Source organism: Anopheles moucheti, chromosome 3 (genome assembly GCF_943734755.1).
Source record: "Anopheles moucheti chromosome 3, idAnoMoucSN_F20_07, whole genome shotgun sequence".
Taxonomy (NCBI): Eukaryota; Metazoa; Arthropoda; class Insecta; order Diptera; family Culicidae; genus Anopheles; species Anopheles moucheti.
In genome coordinates, this window is record NC_069141.1 from 76,645,353 (window position 1) to 76,659,610 (window position 14,258).

Sequence of the window (14,258 nt, forward strand, 5' to 3'; positions counted from 1 at the left end):
CGATAATTTTCTTCACCATTCCATAGCGAGAGAATTGTTCCGAGTGAACCAAACTGTATCCCATCCCGGTATGGCCCAACCCGAAACGAAGCGCCGCTGTCAAATGTGTGCGGCTGTCAACATCGGCAACAAATTCGCCATTTTCGTGAATCAATCCATCCCGTTGCGGTCGCATTTTCTCGTGTGCGCGCCAGTAGTGAAACGGTGTCAGTCTTGCCGGCGGGAAATTTCTCAAGTGCGTAAATTTATCCAACGAATTACCTTACGGTGCATCCTATTGTTACTTGACGTTGTAATGTTCACCAATCCCTGGCTAGAGTGCGTTCCTGGCAGTCTAAATTTAGTTATTTACGCGCTGCGAGTCCTTTGCGGCGCGATGCGTCAGTGTTAACGTCTTGTCAAGCCGTGTCCTTGAAGGAGCGTTGCTGTGGTTCCATTGTATAATGCCTAGCCGCGCAGCCACGTCCCATTGGCGGTGTTGCATTTGGGAGTGTGGGATGCATTTTTAAATTATGGAATGGATACTGGCTATTTAAAGATTTAAAAAACGTTTGATCCGTTTACATGCTACCATGTAGCATTTTTGTCGCATAATGTGCTTCGAACATGCATTCCTTGCATATGGAGTCTATGTGACGCCATATCGAAAGGGGTCTTAATTTATATTTTACACATTCTTTTTCACTCACTGACGCTCTCCAGTAACGTCCTTTTTTGTTGCTTTCTTTTCCCATTTTCGTATGTATCTATCAACATCCCATTGCCCCGGTATCGGTGTTACGATGACAACGTTAATTCGCCGGTGCTTCGAATCCGATACGATACGTTGGGGAAAAATTGACAATAAATGTCATTACATCATCTTTGCGGGAAATTCGTGCCTCACAAACGGCCACCGCGCACCGCCGGACCTTCTCGAATGCAGTAAGAAAAGCACATAAATATTCACCATGGCAAGCAAAGTGGAAGAAATCCGAGGATCGATCGAGACATCACTGAAGGATGAGTCGAAACCATGGACGCAGTTCTTCAAGCTCGCCGAGGAGAAAACGAACGTCCCCCGGCTATACATATTTCTGGGTAAGTAGTGGTAGTAATGAAGCGAATTCTCGTCGAAAAAAATCCCTCCCCATCGGGGTAAATCCCTCTCCGTGACCGGGGTACTCACCGCAAGCTAAAAACCCGTCCCACAAATGGCAAAACGGGCGGGTGCGTCGGTCGCCCGTCGCCCGGATGACGTACCTTGAGGTGGAGCAGAATTTCTGAAGATATTTTTAGGACGCGAGCCAGCACACTGTGTGCTAGTTGAACACCGGTTTACCGGAAAACAAAAGTGTTTAACATGGCATTTTTCCGGGGTACGAGATGCAGCACTAGTAGCAACGGGGCACGCACATGGCAAAGCGAAGAGATTCATCCACTTAAATCATCGCACCACCCTAATGCTGTTTGATATGATAGAAATAGAATAATCAATCCAGATGCTCACATCGTGTGGGGATCGATCGGTAGCAGTAACAGAAGCAACAACGCATCACCGCCTCTGTAGCGGTGGTGTATTGTGTCTAGGAGCAGTACCTGTTTGACTTTATAATCATTATTATTATCGTCACACACACGGCTACCATAAGGGGTGCATACATCCGGATTGTGTGTTACACAACCGATGAAAATTGTCTCTGTGTACCGCCGCTCACATGCATCCATGTTCTGCTATCATCATTCCGTACGTATATGCGAATGACGGTACAGACGGATGGACAATCAACAACGGGTAGATGCCATACAAAAAAAAAAAACGGTGCTCACTCCGCGTGCAAATTATATTAATGGCTTTTTTGTCGCACACACTTCACAAAATGCGCACGGTCGTGTAAAGGTGTTTAAGCTATTCTACGAGATTTTTTTTTGTATGCAACGGTGCAAATCATGCTCTTTTTCTAGATCGTTTCAAAAATGTTGAATTGATCGATACTAACAGCTTAAAGTAGCCACAAAATCAGCCCGGGAGCAGATGCAGTCCGAGATTGGGAAGAGCAGTCTTGAATCGACTTTCCTGGAGTCGTATTTGTAGTCTGACCATGTCAGCACGACCTGTACAACTGTTAAGCTTATCAAAAAGAAGAAGAATACTTGCACTTGACCATGCTACACGTTTCGTCCTTGACATTGTGATTTCGTTTCATTAATGTGTAGAATATGAATACCAATGTTCCAACTTGACTGAGCAGTGTTGCATTTCCGTTAGAGACGGATCTCGCGCTGCAAACTTTCCTCATTATCTAATCTTTCGGGGGTAATTCAACGATAAGGGTAATCTTCTAGAACCTTGCGCGAACCACTCCTGGTGCTTTTACTGTCGTTGAAGGTACACACCGTTCAACCAAATTCTTGTTCCCTGTTAAGAGGCTAGAGGGATTGAAAGCAACCGTATTTCATAACATCGTTGTACCTAATCGTTCAATTTGCCCATGTCATGGTTCCTACCCTGCGTTACAGCAAAAACCTGCTTAATCTTGTTAATGATGTGTTCTTGTGATTGTGGGATGCTGTCATTCGTGTCAGGGGCGTAGACAAGTTTTGTGGGATGTCTTTAGACTGAAATGTGCATGATAATGCTATCGTTGTTCAAAGAAGTATTCGTCAATAATTGGCTTTTATTGCCAGTAGTCACCATTAGGGTGCTTAGTTAAAATTTGCATTCTGATGACACGTCAATGAGTAATAGAACAATGCATCTGCTGCGTAAGAACTGCAAAGTATTTAAAGAGTGCTATATGAACTTGCATTGTATAGAGACATTTAATGCAAGATCAGAGAATACCAGAATGAGCAGTAGTACTAGTTAGTAGCAATAATACACCATCCAAAGTTGATACATTTTTAAATGCGAATAGAGGCGACTTGCTGTCTGGCGTCACTATGCTGGCTGGCTGTCTACCTATCGTTACCGTCTGTAGGCACTTAGAATCGATCGGTTTCACCAAAGGCTTGGAAGCCCTGTATAACATTACGGCCTTATGAATACTAGAGAGGCAGACTTTGCCGCAAATTTTATTATAATTGTACTTACATCACGAGTTCCTTTAGAATCTAAACATGTTGCTAAATACCAATAATCAAGTTCTCTCCAAACAAAATGCTTTTGTTGTTAGTTGTTTAATTAAATTTAAGCCGTGCAATGGTTCCGAACGCAATGGCCGTGTTAAATAATATTTTAATTGAAGGTTTTCCAACCCTTTTGACCTTTGCTAATGAAGCTTCCAATGGCGCCGTTCCGATCGTCTTTGTTTTCCCCGTTTTAGTGATGCATAAAACACACATTCGGTCCTAAATGCCGTTTTAGGAATTGCTTTTTTTGCTCCGGTTTTAATCGCGATACACAACTGGTACAAGGTGTGCGTCTCATGTTAGTCATCAGCGTAATTAACTGCGATCGGCTTGCCGGTGATACCGCACAGTATAGGCACTCCATTTTTGCTCCGTTGCTGTATGCTACTCACGCTTTCCGCCTGGGCCTGTGACGTGGTGCGGAGCCAACTCACCGATAGGAAATAACCTTGATAAGCACATAGCTAAATCCGTTGTGCCAACGAGACGATGGTGACGACGATACACATCGTGTGTATGCCAAATCGATCAATCGATCTGGTTTACCACCGACAAAGCCGTCACAGGGAAGCTGAATCAATTTCAGTTATAGCTGTGCTGTAAAATTCTTATTCTCCTTATTGCCTTTTTCACTTTTCAAGCTCACTTTTAGGCCTCGAGGGTGGTTCCTGAATTATGCCGCGTTTGCACTTGACAACAAGGCGGGTCGCTGAAACCGATGGTGTATGTGTGTACAGATGCATTCGCTCGGTGCGTACGTATAGCTTGGAACTTTTCGCAAGCTAGCTACGGAAAACAGTGACGTAGCTGGGAAACATTTTACCCACCTCGGGGCAAAACAATGCGACACAAAGCTCGCTAAACAATGAACGTTGCTTGTGATCGCGTGAATAAAATGATCGTTCCCCAGTCTTGGAAGCATTTGTGTGCGTAATCTTTACTTCAGGGTACTACAATTGAGGGTCTCAATCGTACGGAGATACTGTGCTACATCCTCCTATACCCTAGGGTGTATTCTACTTTGGAAATATGACCATATAATTCCCGAATTTTATCAAAGAAACTTTAATTTTGTTTCTTCCCCATCAATCGATTGTGAAGGAAAGGAATTTACTGTTTTAACAATATCACTTTCATTCTTTGAAGAAACATTTGTGTATTGGTTGTTGATAAAATATCATCTATATTGATAAACCCAGCACGATTCACAGGGCGGCCAACACGCAAACTCCCTTAGCTTCGAGGTTATGTTTGTTGATGTGTGTAGTGTCCGTGGCTAGCAAAAGGCACGCGGCAGTCAGTGATCCTCTCGGCCATTCCGTTGTGCGCTGATACCGGACCGGTTTGGTTTTTTGTCCATGGAACCGACTGTAATTACCGCTAGCAGCCACAGGCTCCTCACCCCCCAGTCGATCGTGGATCGCGCTAGAACGCCAGCAAGAATTCGTTCGCAGAGCTAATAGCTGGAGCCCAAATGCGCAGAGTGAATCAACCCGTCCCCAACCAAACATGCTTCACCGTGTGTGTAAACGTGGCTTCGTGCGGGGCTCTGTGTAACGGGGGCATCTGACCGATACGGATTGACGGCAGAGGTTCTTTGTTGATTTTATGCCGTGAACGCAAACAGTTGCCAATCTAAGGTTTAGTTTATCAAAAATTGTGCTCAAACACGCGGGGAAAACTATTCCGTTGGATAACCGATCAATTGGCCACGTTACAGTGCGGGAATTAGACGATCTGTAGTGTCGCAAAGTGTGTCAAGATTTTACAAAGTGAGACAGAGTAACACGAGCAAAACTGGAGGGAATTTATCAAATTCGGTCCGGTGTTACTGTGTATGTTATCATCGTTTTGTTATCTGCAACCTGAGTTAAGCAGCTCTTCACACACCATTTCCTATTACGAATCTGGAATTTAAATGAAAGTTTTTGAAACATCTTGCCAAACAGTGAATGAAACGCGACCCAATTTGTACGCTTCGGTAACTAACCATCGTACCGGGCGTAAAACAATCTTTTTTCCATTTCAAGCGCATTGCACCGTATAGGAATCACTTTCCAAACGAACGTCTCAAAGATGAACAAACAAAACAAAAATGAAAACTTTCCACCCCGCCGATAGCCACGTAACATGAAAAATAAACTTTAACTTATATAAATCACAACCCCAAAAAAATGGCACAACTAAAAGGAAAAGAACTGGAGCATTTAACCGTGTTTCCGCCTTGAGTGTGAGCTATGTGTGGTGGTGTGGCGCCTGTGTTGTGCGCGTCCAATTAAAAGTGAAATGTTGTGTCCGATGCAGCGTTCGAAGGCAAACAGTAGTACCACTCGATTCATGATCGCTTATCGCCAAAGTGCACTGCAATTGATAATGAGCAAGATGGGGTCGCATGGGGCGTAGCAAAGTAGTGTGGCGTTGATAGGGCACAGTCTTAATCAGCTGTGGGATGAGTGGCTTCTTAATGAACCTTTAGAGCCCTATGCGCTTGGCGATGCATCTTTTGTTGCTTTCGGATCACGGAACGATCGGACGTGTGGTGCGCGTGATTAATACGGCGAGGAGAGGAGGGTCTGTCTGTGAATTTCAAGTTCAAGTGTGCAAGCCATTATTAGATAATAGTAGATTGCTGCGGGTGCTGTTGTATTAGGTGTATAAGCTTTTGATAAAAAAAATGCAGATGTGAGGTCTTTTTCATCAATTCTCGGTGTGCGCCGTTCTGCAAACAAAAAGAAACCCCCGAAAATTTTCGCCGAACGCGGTGCATAATTTACCGGCCATTCATTCGGCAGTGATTTATGAGGAGCGCTATTTTTAGGCGTGTTACTGTTTCTCAGTGCATATGCCTCGATTATAATGCCAAATGCTCTGTCGCTGGTGCTGTGATGGGTAATGAAAAGAAAAAGCGGCCTTTTGCCGAATGAAAATAGGAGACGCTTACATTCCTGCTTGGACGCGGATCGTTGGGTGATCCGCGTTGCACTCAATGATCTTCCGTCGACACACACACACGTATGCTGACGAAGGTGTGTGTGTGTATATAAATCAGGATTAATTTTTAAGCGCATAAGGGTAATTTTTATTAAACAAATACTCTACCATACAGTACAGCTGAGCAGTGTGTAGCAAAGTTTTTGCTAATTAGTAGATAGATCGTTACTGATGTAAAACAGGGCTTCGGTCCGTTTCGTCGCACTGTAGGACGTCGAAAATCATTCGGGCGTTAATAAAATTAAACTTGTAGAGCTGTATCGAATCCAAAGCACACAACATCTGATCCTCGCTGCCGTGCGGTGGAGAAGGGTAATATTTTCCCTCTTCCAACGCGGCATCATGTGTGTTGGGTTGTAACTAGAGAAACAAAATGTACTGTGGTGGTATTTTTATTCAACAAACAAACTCAGTGAAAGGCTTTCCAACCGTGTTTCATATGTAGATGTGGCACGAAAGGAATAAATTAAAAGCTTTCTTCATGAATATTCCTTCCTGATGGGAACCGCTGAGGTTGCAATAAATAATGCTCGGAATGAGAAAACTATTATGGAAAGATGTAAGATGGAATTTCAATCAAGATATTTTAACATTGATTTTATCTATCTATTACGGATTTGAGATAAATTAAAAAAAAACAGGTGTCCATTTGGTTATGGACTACCCCATGTAGGCCGTGTCCAGTGTTGGATGAATCTGATTCTGAATCGTGAATCTGAATGAATCTGAATCTCTATTTTAAAGATTTATGAATCCTCTAAGAGTCGGGAATGTCCCCCAACAACCCCATGGAATTCATGATTTTTTTGAGAGTCGATTCTTGATTTGAATGACTCTTCATTAAAGATTCATATGAATGACGAAGTACATGTAATGGCGCCGGGAAAACGAAACAATGCCATTCGAACGATAGTAGGAACACTTGAGTTATCCGATGGGTCGACTCATCACATGTTGGTTAATGTTTTCGAAGGTACGAAGAGTCGTGTCAATGCAACACTCGCACCAAGAGTTCTAAAATGTCTGTATGTGATTGTCGAAAAGTTAGAACGATTTGACTTGACTCCCTGTTTCCAATACTCAGTTCGAGGAACACAACTTTAGCCTATTGTTGCGATAAAACCTAATATGCTGAAGAAATTGCACATATACCGCCAGTCTGTCTAAAAGGTTTATAAACAAATGGAGTAAGAGACGAATGAAGCCATCAGGGCTCAAATAACTAATATTTGCCTTTAATAAAGTACAATTTTAATCCCAGTCATGTGGTGATCCTGAAGAAGGTCGAGTCTGTGTGGAAGCTAGTCTTCAAATGTAGAGCTACAAATTCCTACCAAAGTATAGACATTGAATGAGACTTTATTATAATGTCCTCCATCCCCTTGCTCATTAGTGATCTTGTTCAAATGATCTTCTTATCCTTGACGGTTGCTATATTTGAATAACGTCCTCGAAGACGACCTTCTCGTCTATAATTCTGTATATCTTCTTCCATTACAACAATTATCGTTAGCAGATCATGAGCAGATCTTCGTTAAGTTCCCTCAGCTTACCCAAAGGCATAATTTTCTAGCAAAGAGACAGATTTTGCCTTATGATCATAGGTCACTGTATTATTAGAATCCACCAAATCGTGTCTACAACAGTGCCTGCTCACCTTACCGCTAATGTGGTTCTGCTCATAATGGTATGTTTAATTTTTTTCTGACAAACTGCAGAGCAGCTGTGCGAAACCAATCTTTTTGCCTTTGAAATCTGGTTAGGCAAAGAAGGCGCACCAGTCGCCAACTGGCTTTAATGATCAGCAAATGCTTGTCTTTTGACACGTTTCCTTCTGGTGTGTGGACGATGGTTTGTTACCACCAGCTCGGCTTGTTTCCTTCTTGTCGGTTGTATCTGTTTCTGGTATGTGTTGTCAAGCGTGGCGTAGAATAGTAAAATGCAACACAAGGAAAAAACCGGCGGCCCCATGAAGAGAACCTCGTGAACCGGGTCCGGTGTACTTAGCTCTAACCGTTTGTATGATGTGTAGCGGGGGTTGTGGTAGCGTAATCATGCGCATGTCGTCAGTAAAATTAAAATCACTTGTTCAAACCTAAAACAAAGCCAGCCCCCCCAGCATTCAACGGCGACCTCTAAGACTGATCGAGCGGGAAAGCATTTAGTGATCGGGAGCATTCTATACACGGTTGTAGTGGGTTTTTTCGGTACTAAATGTTTTCCCTCAACTCAGGAAAAATTGTGATCTTCTAAAATAGATAAAGAATAGTACGGTAAACTCCCCGGCATTTGCGGCGATATCGTTTAAGCACCTTTTGGAATCGGTACTGGGTCGATAGATCTCGGTAATTTAGTGGTTAGTTGGTTGGAATAAACGAGTGAACATGCCAGCCCAAAGTGGACGCCGCGATGAAGGAGCAGAGGCTGGCGCGCAGAAGGATAACTCGGGCTACATTGCACTAGGTAATCAACCAATTCGGTGTCATAGATGATAGATCTTCCATCAATCAGTTCAACCGTCCTGCTGCTGTGTGAGATATTTAGCAAGATCAAGGATAAAACGATTTGCTTTTTGTTCTGCGCGGTCCGGTCACACACTTCGCTTCGTATTTCCTCACTCATCGCCCCACATTATATCCCGGTCCGGGCTGGCAGACAACACTCACTCAACGCGCTTGATGTGATGCTTTATATGACGGGGCAGCCAGGGTACCCAGGACGTACTATTTATAACCGTTTGGGGTTTGGTCCGTTCGACCGCGGGACATTGGAGTTTATTAGATCGGGACGCACGCGTTGATCCGTGTCCGGTGTTGTCTCTAATGAGTTTGCTGCTCGAATTGATCCCCAATCCTGTTGCAGTGCGCCCTCATGTCGCATGCATACTATTCGCATATTTTTCGGATATACTTAAAATTTGGCGCATACATGAATGTCGAGAAAATTAAAACAAATTCTGGATGTGTGAGAGATTTTTCCATCGTTTTCCTACATCGTTTGTGTGTGTAAATGTCACGATTTGGGATGGGCAAGACCGTGCTTGGTGCAATGATCTGAATAAAGCCGTAGAAATTGCACAACCGCAACGAGACGCTTGATTTGGTTGCGTTGAATCGAATCTGCTGCTATTGGATATCATCATCCCTGTCACGTGAAGATGAAAATTGATCTTAAAATATAATGATTCGCTTTCGCAATGAGAAATACGAGCTTCTCTCAAGTATGGGATTACTGTTTCAGTCGAGAAGTGTTTGTGTACAATAACTTTTAGAAATACTGACCCAATTTTTCACTCTTTAGCGCAACACACATTTCGATAACGATATAACATTTTAAAAATTAAATAAAGATGGCGTGTGTAGAAAGAACAATGTTTGGAACGAAAATATAATGTCGATGTCTTTCTGTTATCGTTTCGCCTTTTCTCTAGGTGGCGTGGCCGTCGTTATTCTGTACCTTGCCTTCGGCTATGGAGCACAGATCCTCTGCAACGTGATTGGAGTTGCCTATCCCGCCTACATCTCGATGAAAGCCATTGAAACCCGCACTAAAGAGGACGACACCAAATGGCTAACGTACTGGGTAACGTTTGGGGTGCTTTCGGTGTTTGAGCACTTTTCCTTCTTCCTGGTTCAGATCATCCCGTTCTACTGGTTGCTGAAGGTACACCGTATACAAAATTTCCCCCAGTTCCGAAACACACATGCTGATAGTTCTCGTGTTTTATTACAGTGCTTGTTCCACATATGGTGTATGGTTCCGATGGAAAACAACGGTTCCACCATCATGTACCATAAGGTTATTCAGCCATACTTCAAGAAATACGAAAGCGGTGCGTACATTTTATTGTTGGACGTGTGTTCGTTGGTTGTTTAGTTTTTACATTGTTTTAATTGTGCATTTTTTCTCTTTTCTACCCCGCAGTTGCCGACAACTTCATCAGCGACGCTACGGACAAGCTGAAGCAGACGGCTGGAGAAGTGATCTCGAAAGTCAAATCGACCTAACTTGCATATCTTGCACTACCCCCAACAACACTCACACACAACAATCACACACTAAGCACACACGCAAATACACACCAACACATATAGATATAAAGGACCCTCCCGACCTCTTCTAACACAACCCTCTTTCGATGACGGACGATCGAACTTTGCGACATGCATTAGCAAAAGAAAACTGTTAGCAAATGGACGTAGTTGGGGTATTGAGAAAGACGAAAAATTATACAAGTCATTCGCCATCGTAAACCACCAACATTGTAGTTTTTGATTTACTATAACGCGAACGAAACATTGTCCTAGCTGAATTCTCTGCTACACCCGTTTCTGTTGGTAATTCGGAGGCGAACCCAAACAAACGGCCCCAAAACGATTTGTGAAATTAATTTTAAATTTTGCTTTTAAACCGATCCCCTATTTGCTTGCCCAGCAGCTTTATTGTGTATTGATAGTGAAATGATAGTAGAGAGAGAAGGAGAGGCAGAAAGACGAGTTGCAAGAATTATTTTTTAAGTGTTCAATAGCTATGAACAGCAAATTAGAGAAAACATGAAAAAGAATGGAATTTTATCACCAAGCAAAACAACAAAAAAAGAACACGTTTTTATTGATTGCATTATTGTTATTACAGGTGTTGGATGTTGATGAATCAAATATGAATCGATCTCTGTCGCTTGATAGAGAATAGTACGATATTTTTAGTTGTGTACTAACTAACAAACAATTACAAAAGAGTAATACTTTGTGAATCGTTGATGCTGTAACGTGGATAATTGAAGGTGGAAGCGTGAGTAATTTTTTGATGTTTTGAGATATCTCACTATGCAAATTTGTATTCTCACAACAGTCGGTCTCTACATAGATCCGAAATGAAATCTGGCACGCTTAACATGAAATTGACGAAAATTTCTGTTGCCCGAAACATGAAAGCGTATCTCACGGGTTACGGACGTTATCTCAACAAACCGTTTGCGATTGTCCAACCAGGGATTATGAAACAAGAGCCACTGTTGGTTTCTTTTAATGATGGAACTAATACGAATAGCACATTCAAATATTTTAATATTCGTTTATTACTAATGAATGAGGACACGTGAGGACTTGAACGTCAAATTCTAAGTTGGATCCATTCAAGTGCTGGTTCAAGTACTGTGCAATTTTAACGCTTCGCACTATTCAAATGTTGCCACACGTTGTCTTCACGAAAGATCCAACAAATTGTTTGGTACAAATTTGTCTACAGGCGCAATAATACGTAGATTTTGAACAAAATCATGTTCAACTGCTGGTAGTCTTGTTTTCTGTTTGTTCTGCATTTTTAACTGCTTCAATCTGTGCCAGCTTTTCAGCCATTTGTCTGTTTCTCCATGCAGTCATGTAGGTGTGTGGGTGCACTGGAAGCAAACCAGCAATTCCTAAAACAAAAGTAACAGAATGTTTCATTGACTGGAACTAAACGTCGACGATGTTTGCGTCTGTGTTTTGTTACCTAACAATTCCGCCACCGGTTTTGAAATGAGCGCTCCACTACCAATCCAATGTCGAATGCGCTCGTAATTAAACGATACCAACTGTTCATCATGCTCGTTCGGAATCGGATCATAGGTGCCCACTTGTTCGATAACCGGTTGATATTGGTCTTTGCGGCGCTGTAAATATGGTTGTCGTTGAGCGAAGTTCTGTAGCGGATTAGTGAAATGCGCGCTAGCTCTTACCTCCATTACCACGATGTGGAAAAACGGTCTGTTGGTGCATCCTTGACGAACAAAGCGTATTATTTTCGCCGATCGAGCCCAAAACCTTCCCGTACCACTGGCTGGAGCTAGCGACATTTTTACTTGGAGGAATTAGGGATTTTTTGCACAATTTTTCGTGTTGTTTTTATCCTGGAAACTATCCGTGTGCCGGCAAGGAAAACAACATTGAAATGACAGTCACGCTCGTTGCGTCATCGACGCAATTTGTAGTTACGAAAGCGAAATGAATACAATCGCATGGATGACAATTTTGCGTTTGACGTGCACTCGAATGCATGCAACGTGAATGATCCTAGTGAACGTTGCCTGTCGTGATTCAAACGGGCATTTGTCGTAGTTTCAATGAAAAGTTGAAAACTAACCAGCAAGCATGAAATCCGTCCGCGGTGAACAACATTTTGCCAACAAAATTCGAACAGAAAGCAAACGAAACTCTCGGATACTGGAGAAACAAGAGAAACTGATGATAGAAATAAAAAACGCTGATCTCCGGCAAAGAGTTGCAGCTAAACAATCATTAGTGGACTGTTGGCGACGGAAAAACTAGTGGCCGTTTAGGTATGTTTCATAAATGAGGAGGCATTGATACCGTATGCATTAGAATAATTTTCCTTCAGCTGCCTTTTAGGTTACACTCCTCTGCAAAATGGATATTTTAATTGATAAATTTTTGGACGAAACCGGTAACTCGTACCGATTGACGTACTATTCTACAGAATTGATGCTGTACTTCGAAAAACATCACATCTTTGAAATCATTTTTGTGAGTATACGGAAAGATTTGTGAAATGGTAGACATAAGCACCCATCATTATGGATTTTCCTTTCATCTAGGATTTGTTGATTATGTTGCAAAAGGACCGCCCAGCCAACATTGAAGAATATGCTGCCGAACATATTGTCGCCATATCCAAGAAATATTGCCAAATTAATACGTACGTAAGCCTTGCGGATAATGCTGGTAAGCCGTCTCGAAGAGATAAGATGATTCCTGATATTAATCATTTTCAAACTTGATTTACAGATACCGAAAGCTTTCTCCGCACATTTCAACGAAGTGAACGATACTATCCCGTTATCAATTTGGAAGAATCACTAAAAACGAAAACATTTATTAAAACGCTTAACGATCGACTCAAACATCTTAATTTGCATGATAAAAATATAATCATGCTGGGCGATAGAAAACATTTGAGTGAAGCGAAAAAACACTTCTATTTTCATCAGACTTTGCGTGGTACCAATATCAAACCCATTCAAAAGTTGCATACACATATCATCGAACGCACTAAATTACTTCTGATGGAACCACATCATTCGGTTATCAAACACGCGCATCGCATTGTGCTGCTAGGTCGCCCTGGCTGTGGTAAACATCGAGTGGCGAAATGGCTAGCAACGAAATTGAACGTTTGTTTAGGTACAGTTTGGTATAAATTTGCGAGTTTTGGGGATTAACCTCTTCATTCATTGTTACTCAAAATTGCAGTATCTGTATCTGATCTAGTTGCACAACATGAGCGAAATTGGGATTGCTTCGGTAAAGCTCTCAGCTGCGGGTCGCTAGAAAATGTGCACACATCCGAGCTAGTAACATCCATTGTACAACATCGACTACTTCAACCGGATTGTCTTAAAGGTGGTTGGATATTAGTAGACTTTCCCAACAACGCTGATGATGTGAAAAATTTGTACCAGCTGTTGATATCACCCAAAATGTGAGTATTTTAGCACTGTCCTGAAAGCAATTTAATTATAATTAATGCGAAATTGCAGTGCCCTGTTCATGGACACCGAAGAACCCGTATGTCGGCGTAGGAAATTATCACAAAGGAAATGTGGCCAAATGAACGACTGTTGGCAAAGAATGATGTTCGAAACCGAGGTAATCATTTCCATTTCTTCATGATCCTGTATTGAGTTATTGGACATTACTAGTATCTTCTTGCTTTTTAGCTAAAATTCTACGATATTCATCATCAACCAATGCTTGAAGCACTGCAGCAACAACTTTCTTGTGTCACGATACATGTTGATGGGAATAAATCGTATTCCAACATTCAGAAGTCCATCATAGATAAGCTGATGATTTCTGCGCAAATATATCCAAGCCAGTGATTTTAACTAGTTCGTATTTGTTAATCTATTTAATTCGTGCAATACGACGGCTTTTGCTGTATTATATTTTAAAATTTAAAAGACGTTGAAATGATATGGATTTGATTTGAAAGACTGTCCGCAGACAGAGTAAACTTTAACACAATCAAGATTGCATTAACACTGCTTGTCTAACGAACTGCCTCAACGGAATACAAATGAATTTGAAATAATGCTTCTTAGTACTGTCAAATGAAAGTTTAACATGGCGTGCGTACACCACGATGACAGGACCTTC

General features: G+C 42.0%; 3 protein-coding genes across 4 annotated transcripts; 2 read left to right on the forward strand and 1 right to left on the reverse strand.

The window, feature by feature from the left end:
- The first annotated feature begins 132 nt into the window (after nucleotides 1-132).
- LOC128305984 (receptor expression-enhancing protein 5) lies at nucleotides 133-10,796 on the forward strand. 2 transcript variants are annotated; one of them, XM_053043640.1, is made up of 5 exons: nucleotides 133-235; nucleotides 926-1,080; nucleotides 9,533-9,765; nucleotides 9,835-9,934; nucleotides 10,027-10,796. In XM_053043640.1, exons 2-5 carry the CDS (start codon nucleotides 951-953, stop codon nucleotides 10,107-10,109), a joined length of 546 nt encoding a protein of 181 aa, XP_052899600.1. In that variant the 5' UTR covers nucleotides 133-235; nucleotides 926-950; the 3' UTR covers nucleotides 10,110-10,796. The 2 variants fall into 2 exon arrangements, with proteins under 2 accessions (XP_052899600.1, XP_052899602.1); XM_053043642.1 differs by lacking the exons at nucleotides 133-235; nucleotides 926-1,080 and adding an exon at nucleotides 8,235-8,565.
- A 101-nt stretch (nucleotides 10,797-10,897) lies between these two features.
- LOC128305985 (probable 28S ribosomal protein S16, mitochondrial) lies at nucleotides 10,898-11,976 on the reverse strand. Its single transcript, XM_053043643.1, has 3 exons — nucleotides 11,822-11,976; nucleotides 11,596-11,755; nucleotides 10,898-11,521 (listed from the first exon to the last, which is right to left on the reverse strand). Exons 1-3 carry the CDS (start codon nucleotides 11,936-11,938, stop codon nucleotides 11,385-11,387), a joined length of 414 nt encoding a protein of 137 aa, XP_052899603.1. The 5' UTR covers nucleotides 11,939-11,976; the 3' UTR covers nucleotides 10,898-11,384.
- A 533-nt stretch (nucleotides 11,977-12,509) lies between these two features.
- LOC128303011 (uncharacterized) lies at nucleotides 12,510-13,981 on the forward strand. The gene is made up of 6 exons (XM_053039864.1): nucleotides 12,510-12,626; nucleotides 12,698-12,824; nucleotides 12,888-13,283; nucleotides 13,353-13,581; nucleotides 13,640-13,748; nucleotides 13,820-13,981. The coding sequence occupies exons 1-6, from the start codon at nucleotides 12,510-12,512 to the stop codon at nucleotides 13,979-13,981; spliced, it is 1,140 nt and encodes a 379-aa protein (XP_052895824.1).
- Nucleotides 13,982-14,258: the final 277 nt, after the last annotated feature.

What these genes read in the sequence shown, in the direction of transcription:
- LOC128305985 (XM_053043643.1), bottom strand. Translation starts at nt 11,938, where the DNA reads ATGTCGCTAGCTCCAGCCAGTGGTACGGGAAGGTTTTGGGCTCGATCG. An exon ending in TCCACATCGTGGTAATGGAG is followed by an intron (nt 11,756 to 11,821) that starts GTAAGAGCTAGC and finishes CCATATTTACAG; the next exon opens with CGCCGCAAAGACCAATATCA. An exon ending in ACCGGTGGCGGAATTGTTAG is followed by an intron (nt 11,522 to 11,595) that starts GTAACAAAACAC and finishes CTTTTGTTTTAG; the next exon opens with GAATTGCTGGTTTGCTTCCA.
- LOC128303011 (XM_053039864.1), top strand. Translation starts at nt 12,510, where the DNA reads ATGGATATTTTAATTGATAAATTTTTGGACGAAACCGGTAACTCGTAC. An exon ending in AAGCCTTGCGGATAATGCTG is followed by an intron (nt 12,825 to 12,887) that starts GTAAGCCGTCTC and finishes CTTGATTTACAG; the next exon opens with ATACCGAAAGCTTTCTCCGC. An exon ending in GAATGATGTTCGAAACCGAG is followed by an intron (nt 13,749 to 13,819) that starts GTAATCATTTCC and finishes CTTGCTTTTTAG; the next exon opens with CTAAAATTCTACGATATTCA.
- LOC128305984 (XM_053043640.1), top strand. Translation starts at nt 951, where the DNA reads ATGGCAAGCAAAGTGGAAGAAATCCGAGGATCGATCGAGACATCACTG. An exon ending in CCGGCTATACATATTTCTGG is followed by an intron (nt 1,081 to 9,532) that starts GTAAGTAGTGGT and finishes CCTTTTCTCTAG; the next exon opens with GTGGCGTGGCCGTCGTTATT. An exon ending in CTTCAAGAAATACGAAAGCG is followed by an intron (nt 9,935 to 10,026) that starts GTGCGTACATTT and finishes TCTACCCCGCAG; the next exon opens with TTGCCGACAACTTCATCAGC.